General features: G+C 46.2%; 1 protein-coding gene and 1 long non-coding RNA gene across 9 annotated transcripts in view; one reads left to right on the top strand and one right to left on the bottom strand.

Moving 5' to 3' along the window:
- Positions 1-1,215: 1,215 nt before the first annotated feature.
- Positions 1,216-12,969, bottom strand: part of TSC1 (TSC complex subunit 1) — a 53,245-nt gene continuing 41,491 nt past the window's right edge. For all 8 annotated transcript variants that reach the window (XM_058445595.1, XM_058445596.1, XM_032165503.2 and 5 more), the window contains 6 exons: positions 12,518-12,700; positions 11,500-11,610; positions 10,630-10,752; positions 7,304-7,491; positions 7,065-7,226; positions 1,216-6,630 (listed from right to left, as the gene is read on the bottom strand). In XM_058445595.1, coding sequence (XP_058301578.1) covers positions 6,108-6,630; positions 7,065-7,226; positions 7,304-7,491; positions 10,630-10,752; positions 11,500-11,610; positions 12,518-12,700 — 1,290 coding nt within the window. In that variant the 3' untranslated portion in view covers positions 1,216-6,107. The remainder of the gene's footprint in view (positions 6,631-7,064; positions 7,227-7,303; positions 7,492-10,629; positions 10,753-11,499; positions 11,611-12,517; positions 12,701-12,969) is intronic.
- Positions 2,125-11,767, top strand: LOC131384441 (uncharacterized). The gene is made up of 3 exons (XR_009215286.1): positions 2,125-2,266; positions 5,792-5,882; positions 11,575-11,767. It is a non-coding gene; the product is annotated as an uncharacterized LOC131384441 (long non-coding RNA).

Here is a 12,969-nt window from a genome sequence, read left to right on the forward strand (position 1 = left end):
GACAGCAGAGAGGCCACCCTAGGCAAGGGGGCGTGCCTGTCTCGAATTGGCTTCTAAGAGGCTCATGCCCAAGCTCCCGGGGGCTAGCATTCAGATCTTCCTCCAAGGATGGGAAGTCTAGTCAGAGACCTAGTCAGAGAAGAAAACCTGAATTTTCCAGAGAAATTAAAAACTGCTGCCTCCCAGTCTTAGTCTCAAAGGAGTTGCTTCAACCATTAAAATGGGCAGAGCAGGGTGGGCGCAGTGGCTCACGCCCGCAATCCCAGCACTTTGGGAGGCCAAGGCGGGTGAATCACTTGAGGCCAGGAGTTCGACACCAGCCTGGCCAACATGGCGAAAACCCATCTCTACTAAAAATACAAAAAAACTAGCCGGATATGGTGGCAGGCGCCTGTAATTCCAGCTACTTGGGAGGCTGAGACAGGAGAATCACTTGAACCTGGGAGGCGGAGGTTGCAGTGGGTCGAGACCAGGCCACTGCACTCCAGCCTGGGTGACAGAGTGAGACTCTGTCTCAAATAAATAAAACAAATAAAAATAAAATGGGCAGAGCAATGCTGATTTCCAGACACAGCCAGGCAGAGGCAAGCAATTGAAAGCCACATCGCAAATGAAACTCATCCCTGGTCCTTATATGGAAGTCCCAGGCCAAGAGATCATAAGCCAGGGTAGATGTCAAAATTGTGTAAAGGCAGTTTCTGGCCTTCTTCTAAAGCCCGTGAAAGGCACGGAGAAGGAAGTGTTGGGAGCTGCACTGTCTCCTTGGCACACTCACATTAACACAACCAGCAAGGCTCAAGAGGGCAAGCTCTGGAGCACTCAAGTGTCAGTGTGGTGCCACCAAAACATGAGACACCCAACATGCCAGCACGGAGGAGCAACACACCCCTGCAGACAGCCTGGCTCTGGGAGTTTTTCTGTAGAAGGATTCAAGTCACCCCCTCCCACACTATGCCACTTGGCCACTCTTTGAGGAAGAGCATGAATTTGAGGCAGATACAGGTAGGATTTGTGGCTGTGCACCAGATAATTTGCCAGAATAAAATGGGTCTTCTTAGAGACAAAAGCCCAAATCTATTATTTGTCAGGCTCCTCTTCCAGTCACCTAAGGTAGCCAGACCAGACCCGAAGGCTTTGTGTCTTTGGACCAGTCCCCTGCTTGACCTAGAAGGCTGCCAAGGCCAGTGTAAGCCACTCCATGTCTACACAGCAGAGTAGTGCAAAACAATAAATTTTTATTTGTTCACAGTTAAACACAAGCAACTGCCTTGACATTTTAGAACATTCTAAGGACAGCAAACCCTTTTGATTCCAATTCCCATTCACTAAGATTGTACCATTTTATCTTGCAGTTCATATTTATGGCATCTGATGTGGATTGTTGACATGCTTTTAGGATTGAGGCGGGAAAGTTTAGACCTTTTGACAAGAGCTGACTTTCTTCAATTTAACTAAAAGCAGTCCGTTAAAAAAAATCAGTTTCTTTTCACTGATGGGACCCCTTTAAACTGCAAGTTTGCCACACATGGTTCATCCATGATTGAGTTATAAAACTAGATTATGTCTTAGCAAAATCTGTTCCTCCATAATATATTTGTGGTCCATAGAAGTCTTCTGAAAAGTGATTACTGATTCTTCCTAGTGCAAAATGCATGGCTGCCTCTTTCATAAGCCAAAGTACTTGCTACACAGAGCAGCACCATACCCTCCTGTCCAAACACTGTAAGAGGTGGGGAAAGGGAGGGAAGGGTTGGTCTGGGGGTTCTCAGACTCTCAGGGTCTCCACTGAAAGGTCCATTCCAATGGTTAAACAAGCATACTTATCTCAGAGGATGGATAATGTGGCGCTGGGAAGCGGGGAGGAAGCTGGGAAGCCTTCATTAACTCATTTCATGACCAGAAGCCGTGTGCACAGGTGCTTGGCTCTTCCAGGCAGGCTTCCCTTGTAGCTACAGCTACTCTTCCCTCAGGCGAGCAGATACGGACTGCAGGACAGCATGGAAGAGACAGGAACACACTCCCCTGGGCACATCGAAGAGTCCCGGACAGGCAAACAAGCCACACGGGACAAAGGTCACAGCAGCAGCCTAGGGGCCAGTCCTCGACCTAAACTTGTTCTTTCACCTACAGACAAAAGCTTAATCAAGTGCCATCAATGCCTTGGGATCTTTGCAGCAATCTGGGGGGCATGTGTCACAGAACTCTGGATGTAAACAGATACACAAACATCTTCAGACTGGATACGTTTTTCCAATACTTGTTGCAGGTCAGTTTTAAAGCATGTACCCTGGAGAGTGAAGGTGCAGCAGATAGGTATACTGATTTGAGTCACTCCACGCAAGGCAGCTTCCTTCTCCAGGTGGGGCAGGGCCACCTGGGGGAACCACTCTCCAAGAGTATCCACAGGAGGCGGGCGGCACTCCATCTCACCAAGGTCCTGGCTGGGCCTTCGCTCTGCCCAAACCCTCCTCCAGCCTGTACAGGCCTCCTCCCACCTCTTAGTGCTTTCAGTGAGAAAAGGTTGAGTCTCGTTATGCAGAACTTTTGTGTGCTCTTCAGTTCATTCTTTCTTCAAGTGGTATGCTCTACTATTTGGTAGAAATTCACATTGGCTTGTCACAGCACACTTCGGTTCTGCTGGCTACATGAAACACGTACCCAGTTTTCTATTCTTAACAGCGAGTCTGAGCCTCTGTGGTCTCAGAGATCCTTTCATCCCCATGACCATTTTATACATCCTCCCCTGAACAACTGCTAGAGTTTTATCTTTCTCAACAAATACACCAGAAACTACGTGTGCTGTTGCAAATGGGGACGGCCCATGAGTCTGGAGTTTTGTTCCCTGCTGCCCTGCTTTTACCCAGTAATGTGCGACGTGGTGGGTGAATTTTTCTAATTGTCCTGGGTTGTAACAGTTCACCTTCTCAGAACAGTTTGGACTGTTTCCCCGACCATGTCACATAAGCTTTGGCTCACAAAGTACCTCACCTCTCGCCTCTCCACTCATCAAGCTTAGTAAGAAGATTCCGCAGCTTAGTCCCAAAGGTCAGGCAGTTTTCTCTCCTGAGAAACTCTGTGGACACACCGAGAGAGGTCACTGTCTGCCCACCTGCCTTAGTAATGCTGGTCCTAAAACTCATCTCCAAGGACATCTTTCACAACTTCTCCATCTAAGAAATGACCTTGACCTTCCTACCTTTGGGTTTTTTTTTTTTTATATTCATGACCACGTGTTTCTTCCAATCCCATAATAACAATTTCTATAGACTTTATAGCAAAGCCTTGTCAACGGCTTTTTGAAAATCCATAAAAGTTCTATCAGATGCAGATCTGTGCGTTTATTCACCTGCAGGGACTCGGGAGCTCATCTGCTCTGCGTCTTCCTACCCCCCTCCCCGCTAAAACTGTAGTGCACCTTTTTAAAGGAATTCCATGCTGCACAGCAGCAGACTTCGGGCTCATCGGGGCCTGTGCTGACTCTGGTTAGTGTCAGGTGGGGATCCGAGTAGGTTATGCACATTGGCCAAACAGCTGAGACAGGTACGCTCACCCACAGTGATTTCTGGATGGAGGCCATCCAATCCCAATATTTATGAATACCAAGCTGCCTAATTGGTTTCAAGGTAGACTCTGCCCTTAACGCTTATTGTACTAATACCTTTGCCCAGGACTGAATTGCCTCTCCAGAGTCCTACTATCACCTTTCCATCCTTAAAACTACTCACTGCAGCATGGTCAAGTGACCTGTTGACTCTTGGCAGGTTTATCACATCCAAAACCAAACCAAACCTAACTACTGACTCTGGAGTTCTTTGCAACATGAAAGCCTACATTTTTAGGTTGGGCACCTTCAACATGACTCCAGGTCTCATTCTCCCAACCGTAGCTGAATAAAACCCACAGCCTCCTAGAACTCAAAGGCACCTGAGCTTGGAGCCACGTTTGTTATAAAGCTGAGTAAAGGGACACCTAGGCCGGATGGACGAGCTGAGGGCCCTGTGCAGACACGTCCATGAAGCTTCCAGCCTAGGCCTCTGTCCATGCTGCCTCCTTTCTTCCCTTTATTTTTACAACCTGTCTGTTTCTAAATTGTTTTTTCTTTTGCACTTGGGCCTCTTTTCCTTTGCCAATTAAGGAAAAGGCTTTAAGTGCCTGGTATCTTGTTCTGTGGCACAGATCTCTTGGGCATGAGGAGAAGGAAAGCACTTAAAACCAGTGTCAGGATTCACTGATGGGATTTCCTTCCCTTTCTAAATTTGTTCACGTTTTCCTTTTCTAAAACTGAACCAGGAAACTAGACTGTATTGGATTTTAAGCTTTCCTTTGGACAAAGCTGAATTAAATGTGTGGTGTCACTGATACTCCACATCTGACAACTCAGTACCAACTGCCAGCCTGTGCTAGGCTGAGTAGTTGGGACCACGCCCTGCCACAGGCTAGGAATCAGTCACACCCAGAAAGTCTGCCTGAACAGGTTTTCTGCTGGTATAGCTAGGGTGACATAGAGTCTCTAACTGTCTAGTCCCCTTTAGTTAGGGATGCTAGAATATTTATTGCCATGCTAAAAAAAAAAAAAAAAAAAAAAAGACTTTTATTCTTTCGTGCTCGAAGCCTCCGTGTGCACTAAGATTTCGTACCATGACAGTTTTTTTACCTCTTTGACTGAATCCTTCTATTCTTTTTAATGAAAGAAGAGAAACAGGAAAGCCAAGTTCACTGGCTCCTTCCTACCAACTCTCCCCTGCCTCAGCTGGAACACCAGACCACAATTCTTAGGCTTCTAGCATTTCTTTCAGGAGCACTTGTTGAGTTTGGATTCTCTGCCACTGCCACTTTTCTGACTAGCGTCATCTCTCGTGAGCATGTGGGGCAGCCTAGTGGGTATACACAGCCAGCCTTTGCCAACATTCTCCCGGACTCTGTTTAGACTGCTCTGCCATTACTAACATGGAGAGTGTGATGACATCAGCTCCCTGGAGAGTCGGCCCCTGAAAGTTGGAATTGGTATGAAAAAGCTGCCCCCCTTCTGGTGGCCTAGAACCTGCTACAGTGAGGCAACCCTAACAGCCTGGGAAATGATGGTCACATACACTTTGCAGAAACTCTTTGGACCTTCAGAGCCTTTCTGCTGCAGTGTCACAAATAAGCTGACATGAACAAGAGGCGTGTGCACACAAAGGGAGGCCTGCAGACAGAAGGGTTTAACAAAAGGCCCAGCAAGCTGAGATGGCCTAAAGGTGCAGTTCCTCATGCTCAAGTGCTTCTCGGGTAACCTCTCCCAGTAACTGCTCCTTGCCTCCTATGGAGAACAGGTTTTACCACCTACACACCAGCCTGTGGTCACAATAGTACCAGCATTCAAGCAAACACCAAATAAATAAGAGGTAGTGGGGGAAGAAGAGAAAAGAGCTTTCCCAAAGGGTGTATGGTCTCCACAGTGCCAGCTCTAGATTTCTGAAACAGGCTTCTGTTTACACAGAACTTTCTAGGAAGCTTATCAGAACTGCCAAAAGAATGTAAGTGTGAATAAACCATTGTTTTCCTAGACCTGCTGCTTTAGATGCTGAACTTCAGAATCAAAAAAGCAGTGGAAAAGTCTCAAGTACAAGCTTTCATGTGAAGACAACCAGCTTTGCAGGCTGTGTCCTCCTGGAAGGGACAAAACCAGACTTGCCTGCAATGCAACAAACTACCTGGTCTAATTGAGAACCAACCCAGTTATCTGAACTTCAGGAAAGCAGAAAGTGGTGTGTTAGGACTCAAAGATTAAATTTGGCCTCATATTGCACAGGTTCAAAGGACGCGACCATTTTGGGGGGAAAGGAAGAAAGTAAAGCTACTGAGGAACACCAACTGGCCCTTGGATTAGAACACACTGCGAGGTAAATGAGAGGGGGTTAGGGCGGGTGGAGGGGAAGGTCAAGAGGCATTTCAATGCCAGATCGAAAAACCGTTCTGCATTCAGTCAGCTGTCCAAAGGACCTCCGTCCCATTTCCACACATGAACTTGCACTCAGACCCTGGAAACAGGAAAGCTTTGAAACGTGCATTCACACCTCCTGTTCTGTGCCAACGATATGCAAGTTAACACTGATTGACCATCATCCTTAGCTGTGTTCATGATGAGTCTCATTGTAGTCCATGATATGTAGCTGTCCAACACTGTCCGGGTTCGGGGGAGATGGGTGCGGGCCATCTAGGTTCAGGGGAATCTTGGCTTCCACACCCAAGTCTTTACCCAGTTCTGTCTTTAGGCTCTCAGAAAGGCTACTGGTCATGCCGTCCTCATCACACTGGCTCTCACTCTTATTACGAAATAACTCTCGAGCCTTCATACCCAGGAAGCTTTTTGAACTGGGAAGTGAGCCCACAGTGGTGGGGATGCTGGCAGACGCTTCTCCCATAGTCGTCTCCCACCGACTGCTGAATGGGCCTGCCCTCTGGTGTGGGGGTTTCTCCGGGGTAGAAAGCTCGCTGCTGCTGCTGCTGCTGCTGCCTCCACCTCCTCTGCTTCCACTACTGCCCCGGGTGCTGCTGGGCCTGGGGGTCTTGGTCTCACCATTGTGGCCAGATGCCTCTTCATTGTGCCCTACCATGGAATCTGAGCACCCGTCATTACAACAGTCAAGCCTATAAGAAAGCCGGGGAGGAAAAAAGGAGCTGGTGATTGCAGCGTCCACATTCGGAAGATGTGGAATTACACTGACACTCACTCACACTGACACTGAACTCCGCTAGCCCACTCTCTGTTTTATAATACTGGACTCAAGCAAGAGATCTCATCAAGAGAAACCTAAGTCACAACTAGGGATACTAGTTGGCAATCTTACATGTGAACACTTCCTGTGGCCATATGGAGGGACTCAAGGCCAGGAAAACGAACACGAAGAGATCACTGGGCATTTTGAGGAAAGGAATGTCAGAGTGGGTCTCTGAAATGGAGTGAGCTGAGCGTTGCAGCCCTGTCTAATCAGCTATAACTGCTTCCCACACCATGTGACACAGTCCTTATGCTGGAATTGGCAGCTTAATCCCAAGGTCATGAATCAGTTCTTTGTTCCTACCTTTCTTCTGCTGCTTCAGCTGCTTCTGCTTTTTCTTCTTCAAGTTTTTTCAGGAGGCCATCTTTCTCCAACCTGCCATATAAATCTAAGATCTCCAATTCAAACACCTGGGTTATCCTTTTCTGAGCCTCATACCTGCTCTCTGCGGCCTGCAGCTGTCCTCTGAAAGATACAGACCAGCCAGAATATAGGAAGTTCCACTTAATAAAAACACAAAAGCCTTTCCTGATGAAAGTTACCTTGCCTGGAGTTTGACATCCTCTAGATATTTCTTCTGTTCCAAAAGAAGGTGGTCTTTCTTGGCCAGGTGAGATTCCAGTTCCAAAATCCGTTTTTGGGAGGTGTCAAGCCTCTGAGTCTGCTGGAGAACGTGGCTTCTGTTTTTATCTAGCTCCTTCCGATAGGCAGCTTTCATCATTTCTACTTCCTAAAAAAAAAAAAAAGACTGGAATTAGTACTCATAAAAAATAAACATGCTGTATCCATTTTGAAAAGACAATGTAAGAAGGACTGAGAAGGCACTTTAGTATACTGATAGTAGAAATATAAACTAGTACAACTTTCTGGAAAGTAAGCTGGTAGTATTATCCTAGTAACCCTTCCTTGAAATCTATCCCCAAGGAAATCATGTGAAACATAAATAGAGATTTTGCACAAAAATAATCATCACAGCATATTTATAAGAGCAAAAACCTGGAAACATCGTTTAAGTCTAATGTTGGGGAACAGTTAAGTAAATTAAAATACATCCTATATTTCTAAGTCTTTTTTAAAAATGATATGGTGTCAGTAAAAAGATTAAAAAGCAGACTACAAGACTGTGTGAATAGTACAATCAACTGTGCAAACATATACACATACAAAACACCAAGTGAAAATACGCCACTATCCAGTTATCATTTCAGTCCAGTGGTACCGCAGGTCACTTGCTTTCTTTTCTCCCTTTCTCCCCCTCCTGACAATAGCGCAGGTGAGGCTACAGAATGGAACGCCAATGGAGCAGGTCTGCTCAAGCAAAGCAGCCTTTGCAGACTGGGTGCCCCGACAAGGTTTGTTGATCGTGCTAAGGCAGATGGCCTGCTGCCGACAGATTGGAACAGCTTGAAACCCAGAGCAAGTACACACTAATGCTCAGAAAGAAGGCGGAAAGGATGTTTTTTAAGCCTGTGTTACATTTGTGTGTGTATGTTTACTGTGGTAAAATGTACAAAACACAAAATTTGCCATAAATTTGTTTTTTAAAAAAGATAATAAACCATAAACAGCAAGGAGATGAGTTTTCACGGAGGCGCCCCTGCCTTGATGCTGTCTGGTAAGCCCAGTGCTTCCTTGTTATAGAATGCAACTGGTTTAAACTCAGAACTGGCTCTCAGATAATGTGGCTGTTCCAGCTGTGCTAAATGGCTCCAGACTTCAACACAGGGTAAATGAACACATCTATCTGGCCTTTGTCATAAACAATAGGACTTATTCATGGATAATCATGCAAAGCATTGAACCAGGAACATCCGCCAGGAACATCCGTGCACTCTCACTAATCCTTACAGCTACCCCTACCAACTGTTCCCACCTGATTCCCCACCACTCACTCTTCCTCCTCCTCTGGATGGAACAAGAGCAACACTAGCTCCAGGTTCAGGAGCAAATCCTGACTGGGTTGAGGCAATGACTAGGCTAGGGATGGGCACAGGACAGGCCTGGCCAACAGGGGAGATGAGAAGTATGGTGGGATCATCTGGGAAAGGTTTTTTTTCCTTTTCTTTTTTTTGGAGACAGAGTCTTGCTCTGTTGACCAGGCTGGAGTGCAGTGGCGTGATCTCGGCCCACTGAAACCTCCGCCTCCAGGGTTCAAGTGATTCCCCTGCTTCAGCATCCCAAGTAGTTGGGACTACAAGTGTGCGCCACCACACCTGGCTAATTTTTTGTATTTTTAGTAGAGACGGGGTTTCACCATGTTCGCCAGGATGGTCTCGATCTCCTAACCTCGTGATCCACCCGCCTCGGCCTCCCAAAGTGCTGGGATTACAAGCATGAGCCACCACGTCCAGCCTGGAAAAGATTTTCTTGCTGAGGAATAGGAAGAGATGCTCTCCTCTTCTGTGGGACATCATTGTGTCTGCCTGTCATATCTGTGCCTGTGGCACACACCTAGCAACTATGAGTGCAGCTAGCTGGAAGACAAGGCCTGCAGGATAAGCAAGGCAGTGCAGAAGAGTGGAAAGAGCCTAGCTCCTCGATGCTGTCCCTGAATGGCCAACTTGACCAACCTGGAACTCACCTGCCTCACGACCTCTTGTCAAGTGAAACAATACAGTTCTTCACTGTTAGGCCAGTTGAGTGTTTTTGTTTTTGTTGTTTTTTTGGAGACTGTTAGGCTTGGTCTAGAACTTCTGAGCTCAAGCAATCCTCCTATTTCAGCCTCCCAAATAGCTGGCACTGTAGGCATGTGTCACCATGCCCAGCCCTAGTTTGGTTTTTGTTGTCTACCAAACAAAACTTCAGGATTGAAGGCATCCTGACTATCACAACTCAGCTGCATCACCCCTGTTTTATGAACTGGGAAACAGGGCCCCACGGAGAGGTGGCTACTCAAGGTCCCAAACAGCACAAGGGCTCCTTGGAGGCCGCCCATCTAGGCTTCTCTCAGGAGATGGCACAGGCGCGTTTCAGCAGCTTTTTCAGGAGCTCTCTTGTGCCTCGGATCTGTTTCTCCCCCTTTCTGTTCCCAGTCATTACACCTCCAAAATAAGTGATAGCTGCTTTCTAGAGAAAGTCCCACATCTAACATCCTTCTAAAAAAGAGAGTCTGAATCTGAGAGCTGAGGGGAGCCAAGAAATAAAGAGTAACTCTATTAGGAAAATTACTGTCTCCAGTTCTAAGACTCCTCTCTACATCCGGCCGAAAAAGACTCTTTACAAAGCACATGCCCAAGAAACCTAAAAAGAAGGCCCATGTGTGATGGAGAAGTTAGTGACAGGAAGCATCTGAACAGCTACTATTAAAATTCAATTCCCACCTCATTCACTAACATTACCTGAGGCTATTTATAAAGTGACTTAAAACTTCTGCCTCGACACCACTGGTGAGGCACTAATTAAGGTAAGATCATCCCAATGCTGGCCTTGTTGCCAGGACTGAACTACCATCTGCAGAAATCCAACATTAGAAGGCAAAAAAAAAAAAAAAAAAAAAGGTATGTACAGCACTCTATATCCATGGTCCTGAGAGGTACGTTAAACAGAATTGGTCCCCCATCCTTCTTTTTCTCTCTCCCTCTTTGAAAGGGGGCCTAGGGAAGAGAAAGGAAACACTTTACACCTACTCTCTACCAACTACCATTAGGTGCTTTCAGTGTGAGTTAACTTCAAAGCAACCCAATAGGAGAAACAAGCTCACATGGTGGCTGGAAAGTGCTTGTACAGCTGGACCAGGGAGTAGTGGGACTGCCGCTCTGTCTTTTAGGAAACAAGTCATCAAGCCATTCTCTGTGACATGTGGGAGACATACTGTCTGGGTCTGAAACGCTTTCCCCACTAAGGTCTGGCTCCCTGAGCCCTGGCATACCTTTGTGGTATCTGAGTGCTTGTTCTGCAGTTGTTCCAAATATAGCTCGTTGACCTCCCCAAGAACCAACAGCTGCCTGTTCAAGAACTCCATCTGCTGCTGGACCGACTCACTGTTTGAGAGCTAACGAAAAAACATAAGCAAAGTGAAAAATCCGACGAATAAAACTAGCACATAGACATCATTAAACAGGGAATCAGCTAGCAGCACACTATTTCAATGTTAAGGCAAAATAAACAAGTCCCATGGGTTCACAGTCCCTGACATAATGGCAGGTGGGGAGGATGGCACCCAAGGACAACAAAAATAGGCAGAAACGCACTTCAGAACTGTGCTTTGCAAAGGGGACAGCATGAATGCAGTCCATCAAACTGACCACCCACAGAACACCTGGAGAAGGTGGACAGGTATACCACCAAGGCCCAGTGGCATAAAGCCCTAGGGAAAACTCACCATTCTTGACAAAATGATGTATGAAGTGCAGTGATTCCCAAAGAAGGAGGAATCACACTCAAAAACCTGAACAAATTTTTGACATTTATGTAAACAAGGTATGAAGAAAGAGATCCATGGGATACACATAGAGCAGGGTTTAGGATGGATACTTCTTTGTTGCAGGGGGCTGCCTGTGCATTGTAGGATATTTGGTAGCACCCTGGCTCCTACCCACTGGATGCCAGCAGCACCCAAAACATGAACCTAAAATGTCTCCAGACATTGCCAAATGTCAGGGACTGTGGGGGCAGCAGAACCACTTCCTGTTGGGAACCCATGACACAGACACTCAAGTAATCTATTTCTTTAACCTGTCTGAAGGAAGAATGTTAGCAAATAGTGTTTCAACAGATTCAAGTCTGCCTCATTTCTTACCTTTTGGGAAACCTGACTGAGCAGCAGCTCAGTGTGACACACCTTGTTGTTGGCCTTCTTCAATTCTATCCGCAGCTCTGCAATCATGTTCCTGCAGTCCTCCAGCTTCGTCTGCCCAAAGAGACGTGGACATGAAGTTTGAGGAGCACCGACAGGCCAGATCACAAGCCTACCTAGCCACCAGCCCACAGAGGCCTGGGAATGCCTTAGCTCAACGGCTCTACTTTCTTGGGCCCTCAGAATTTGATGTCTTAGTTTTAAAAAGTAAGTTATGGTTGATTTCTGAGTTCCTTACTGTTTAACAAAAGAAAAAAGAGACCTTAGATCCTCAGTTCCCAAACTGTGCACCAAAGAGCCCTGAGGCTACATAGCAAACTCACAGGGATGTTGCAGAAAGATTTTAAATTTTTGAGGGAGACGCAGCGCCATCTGTTGGACAGCCTGTGAATTACTAACTGGCTGGAAATGATGCTGCGTCTGTGGATGACGTCTTTGTGAAGCCGGGCTTTTTTGGGTGCAGTGATACAAAGCACCACAAGGAAAACCAGTGTGAAACAGGAAATGAGGGTGTCACTGTCCACTCTGATTTCAAGGTCTGAGATACCATGCAGTGCCCAATAGGTGGTGCACACGAGGCATTAGTAATTGCAATTATTTTTTTAAAAAATTAATTTATATATATTATCTCTGAACAGCTACTAAGTTCTTAGGACATTCATACTCACTAAGTTATTCAGATCTACTTAATGAGCAGAACTGTTAAGTGTTTCTTTTTGGCTGCAGAAAAAAAATGACTGAGACACTAAGGGAGCTACTATATGAACCAACAAAGTTGGGGAACCTCTGCCCTAAGTAAGATTCACCTGCCATGAGGAATTTCTGCCATGACTTCAGAGAGAAAAGCATTCAGCTTAGTGAAGCTGAACAAGTCGAGGACACCCAAGGAAACCGACTGCCTCCCTCCCCACTGCTCTCCGGCATTCTCGCACTTGGCTTTGCCTGGTGCTGCAGTTTATACCTGTAATTCCTGGCTCTGGTTGTAGAATTCCTCTCGGTCATGCTGCAGCTGTCTGATCTGGCTGTGGAGCTTGGTTACCATAGTGTCACGCTGCTCCTGAAGCTGACTGTATCTAGCTTGTTCTTTCTGCAGACTAACCTTCCACATCTGGATGTCCTTCTCTTGTAACTTCAACTGATCTTTCTAGCAGAGACCAGAAATGTCATCATTTTAGCTGTCTTCCAACACAGGCAATTTAACACACACTGCAAACATTTCATCTGAATAGTCATAAGCTACCCTGACAATGTAACTACAGACCAAAACTCTTAGAGCTCACTACTGTCTTACTTGGCCTTAGGTCAAGGTTTTCCAAATTTTACATTAAGCAAATGGATCTTAAGTTGCTTAAACAAATCTTCTCAGGGATCAGTTTGCTTCCAATACTTTCAAAAGTCTGACTACCAACACTG

The sequence above is a fragment of the Hylobates moloch genome, unplaced genomic scaffold (genome assembly GCF_009828535.3).
Source record: "Hylobates moloch isolate HMO894 unplaced genomic scaffold, HMol_V3 SCAFFOLD_10, whole genome shotgun sequence".
In the NCBI taxonomy this organism is placed as follows: domain Eukaryota; kingdom Metazoa; phylum Chordata; class Mammalia; order Primates; family Hylobatidae; genus Hylobates; species Hylobates moloch.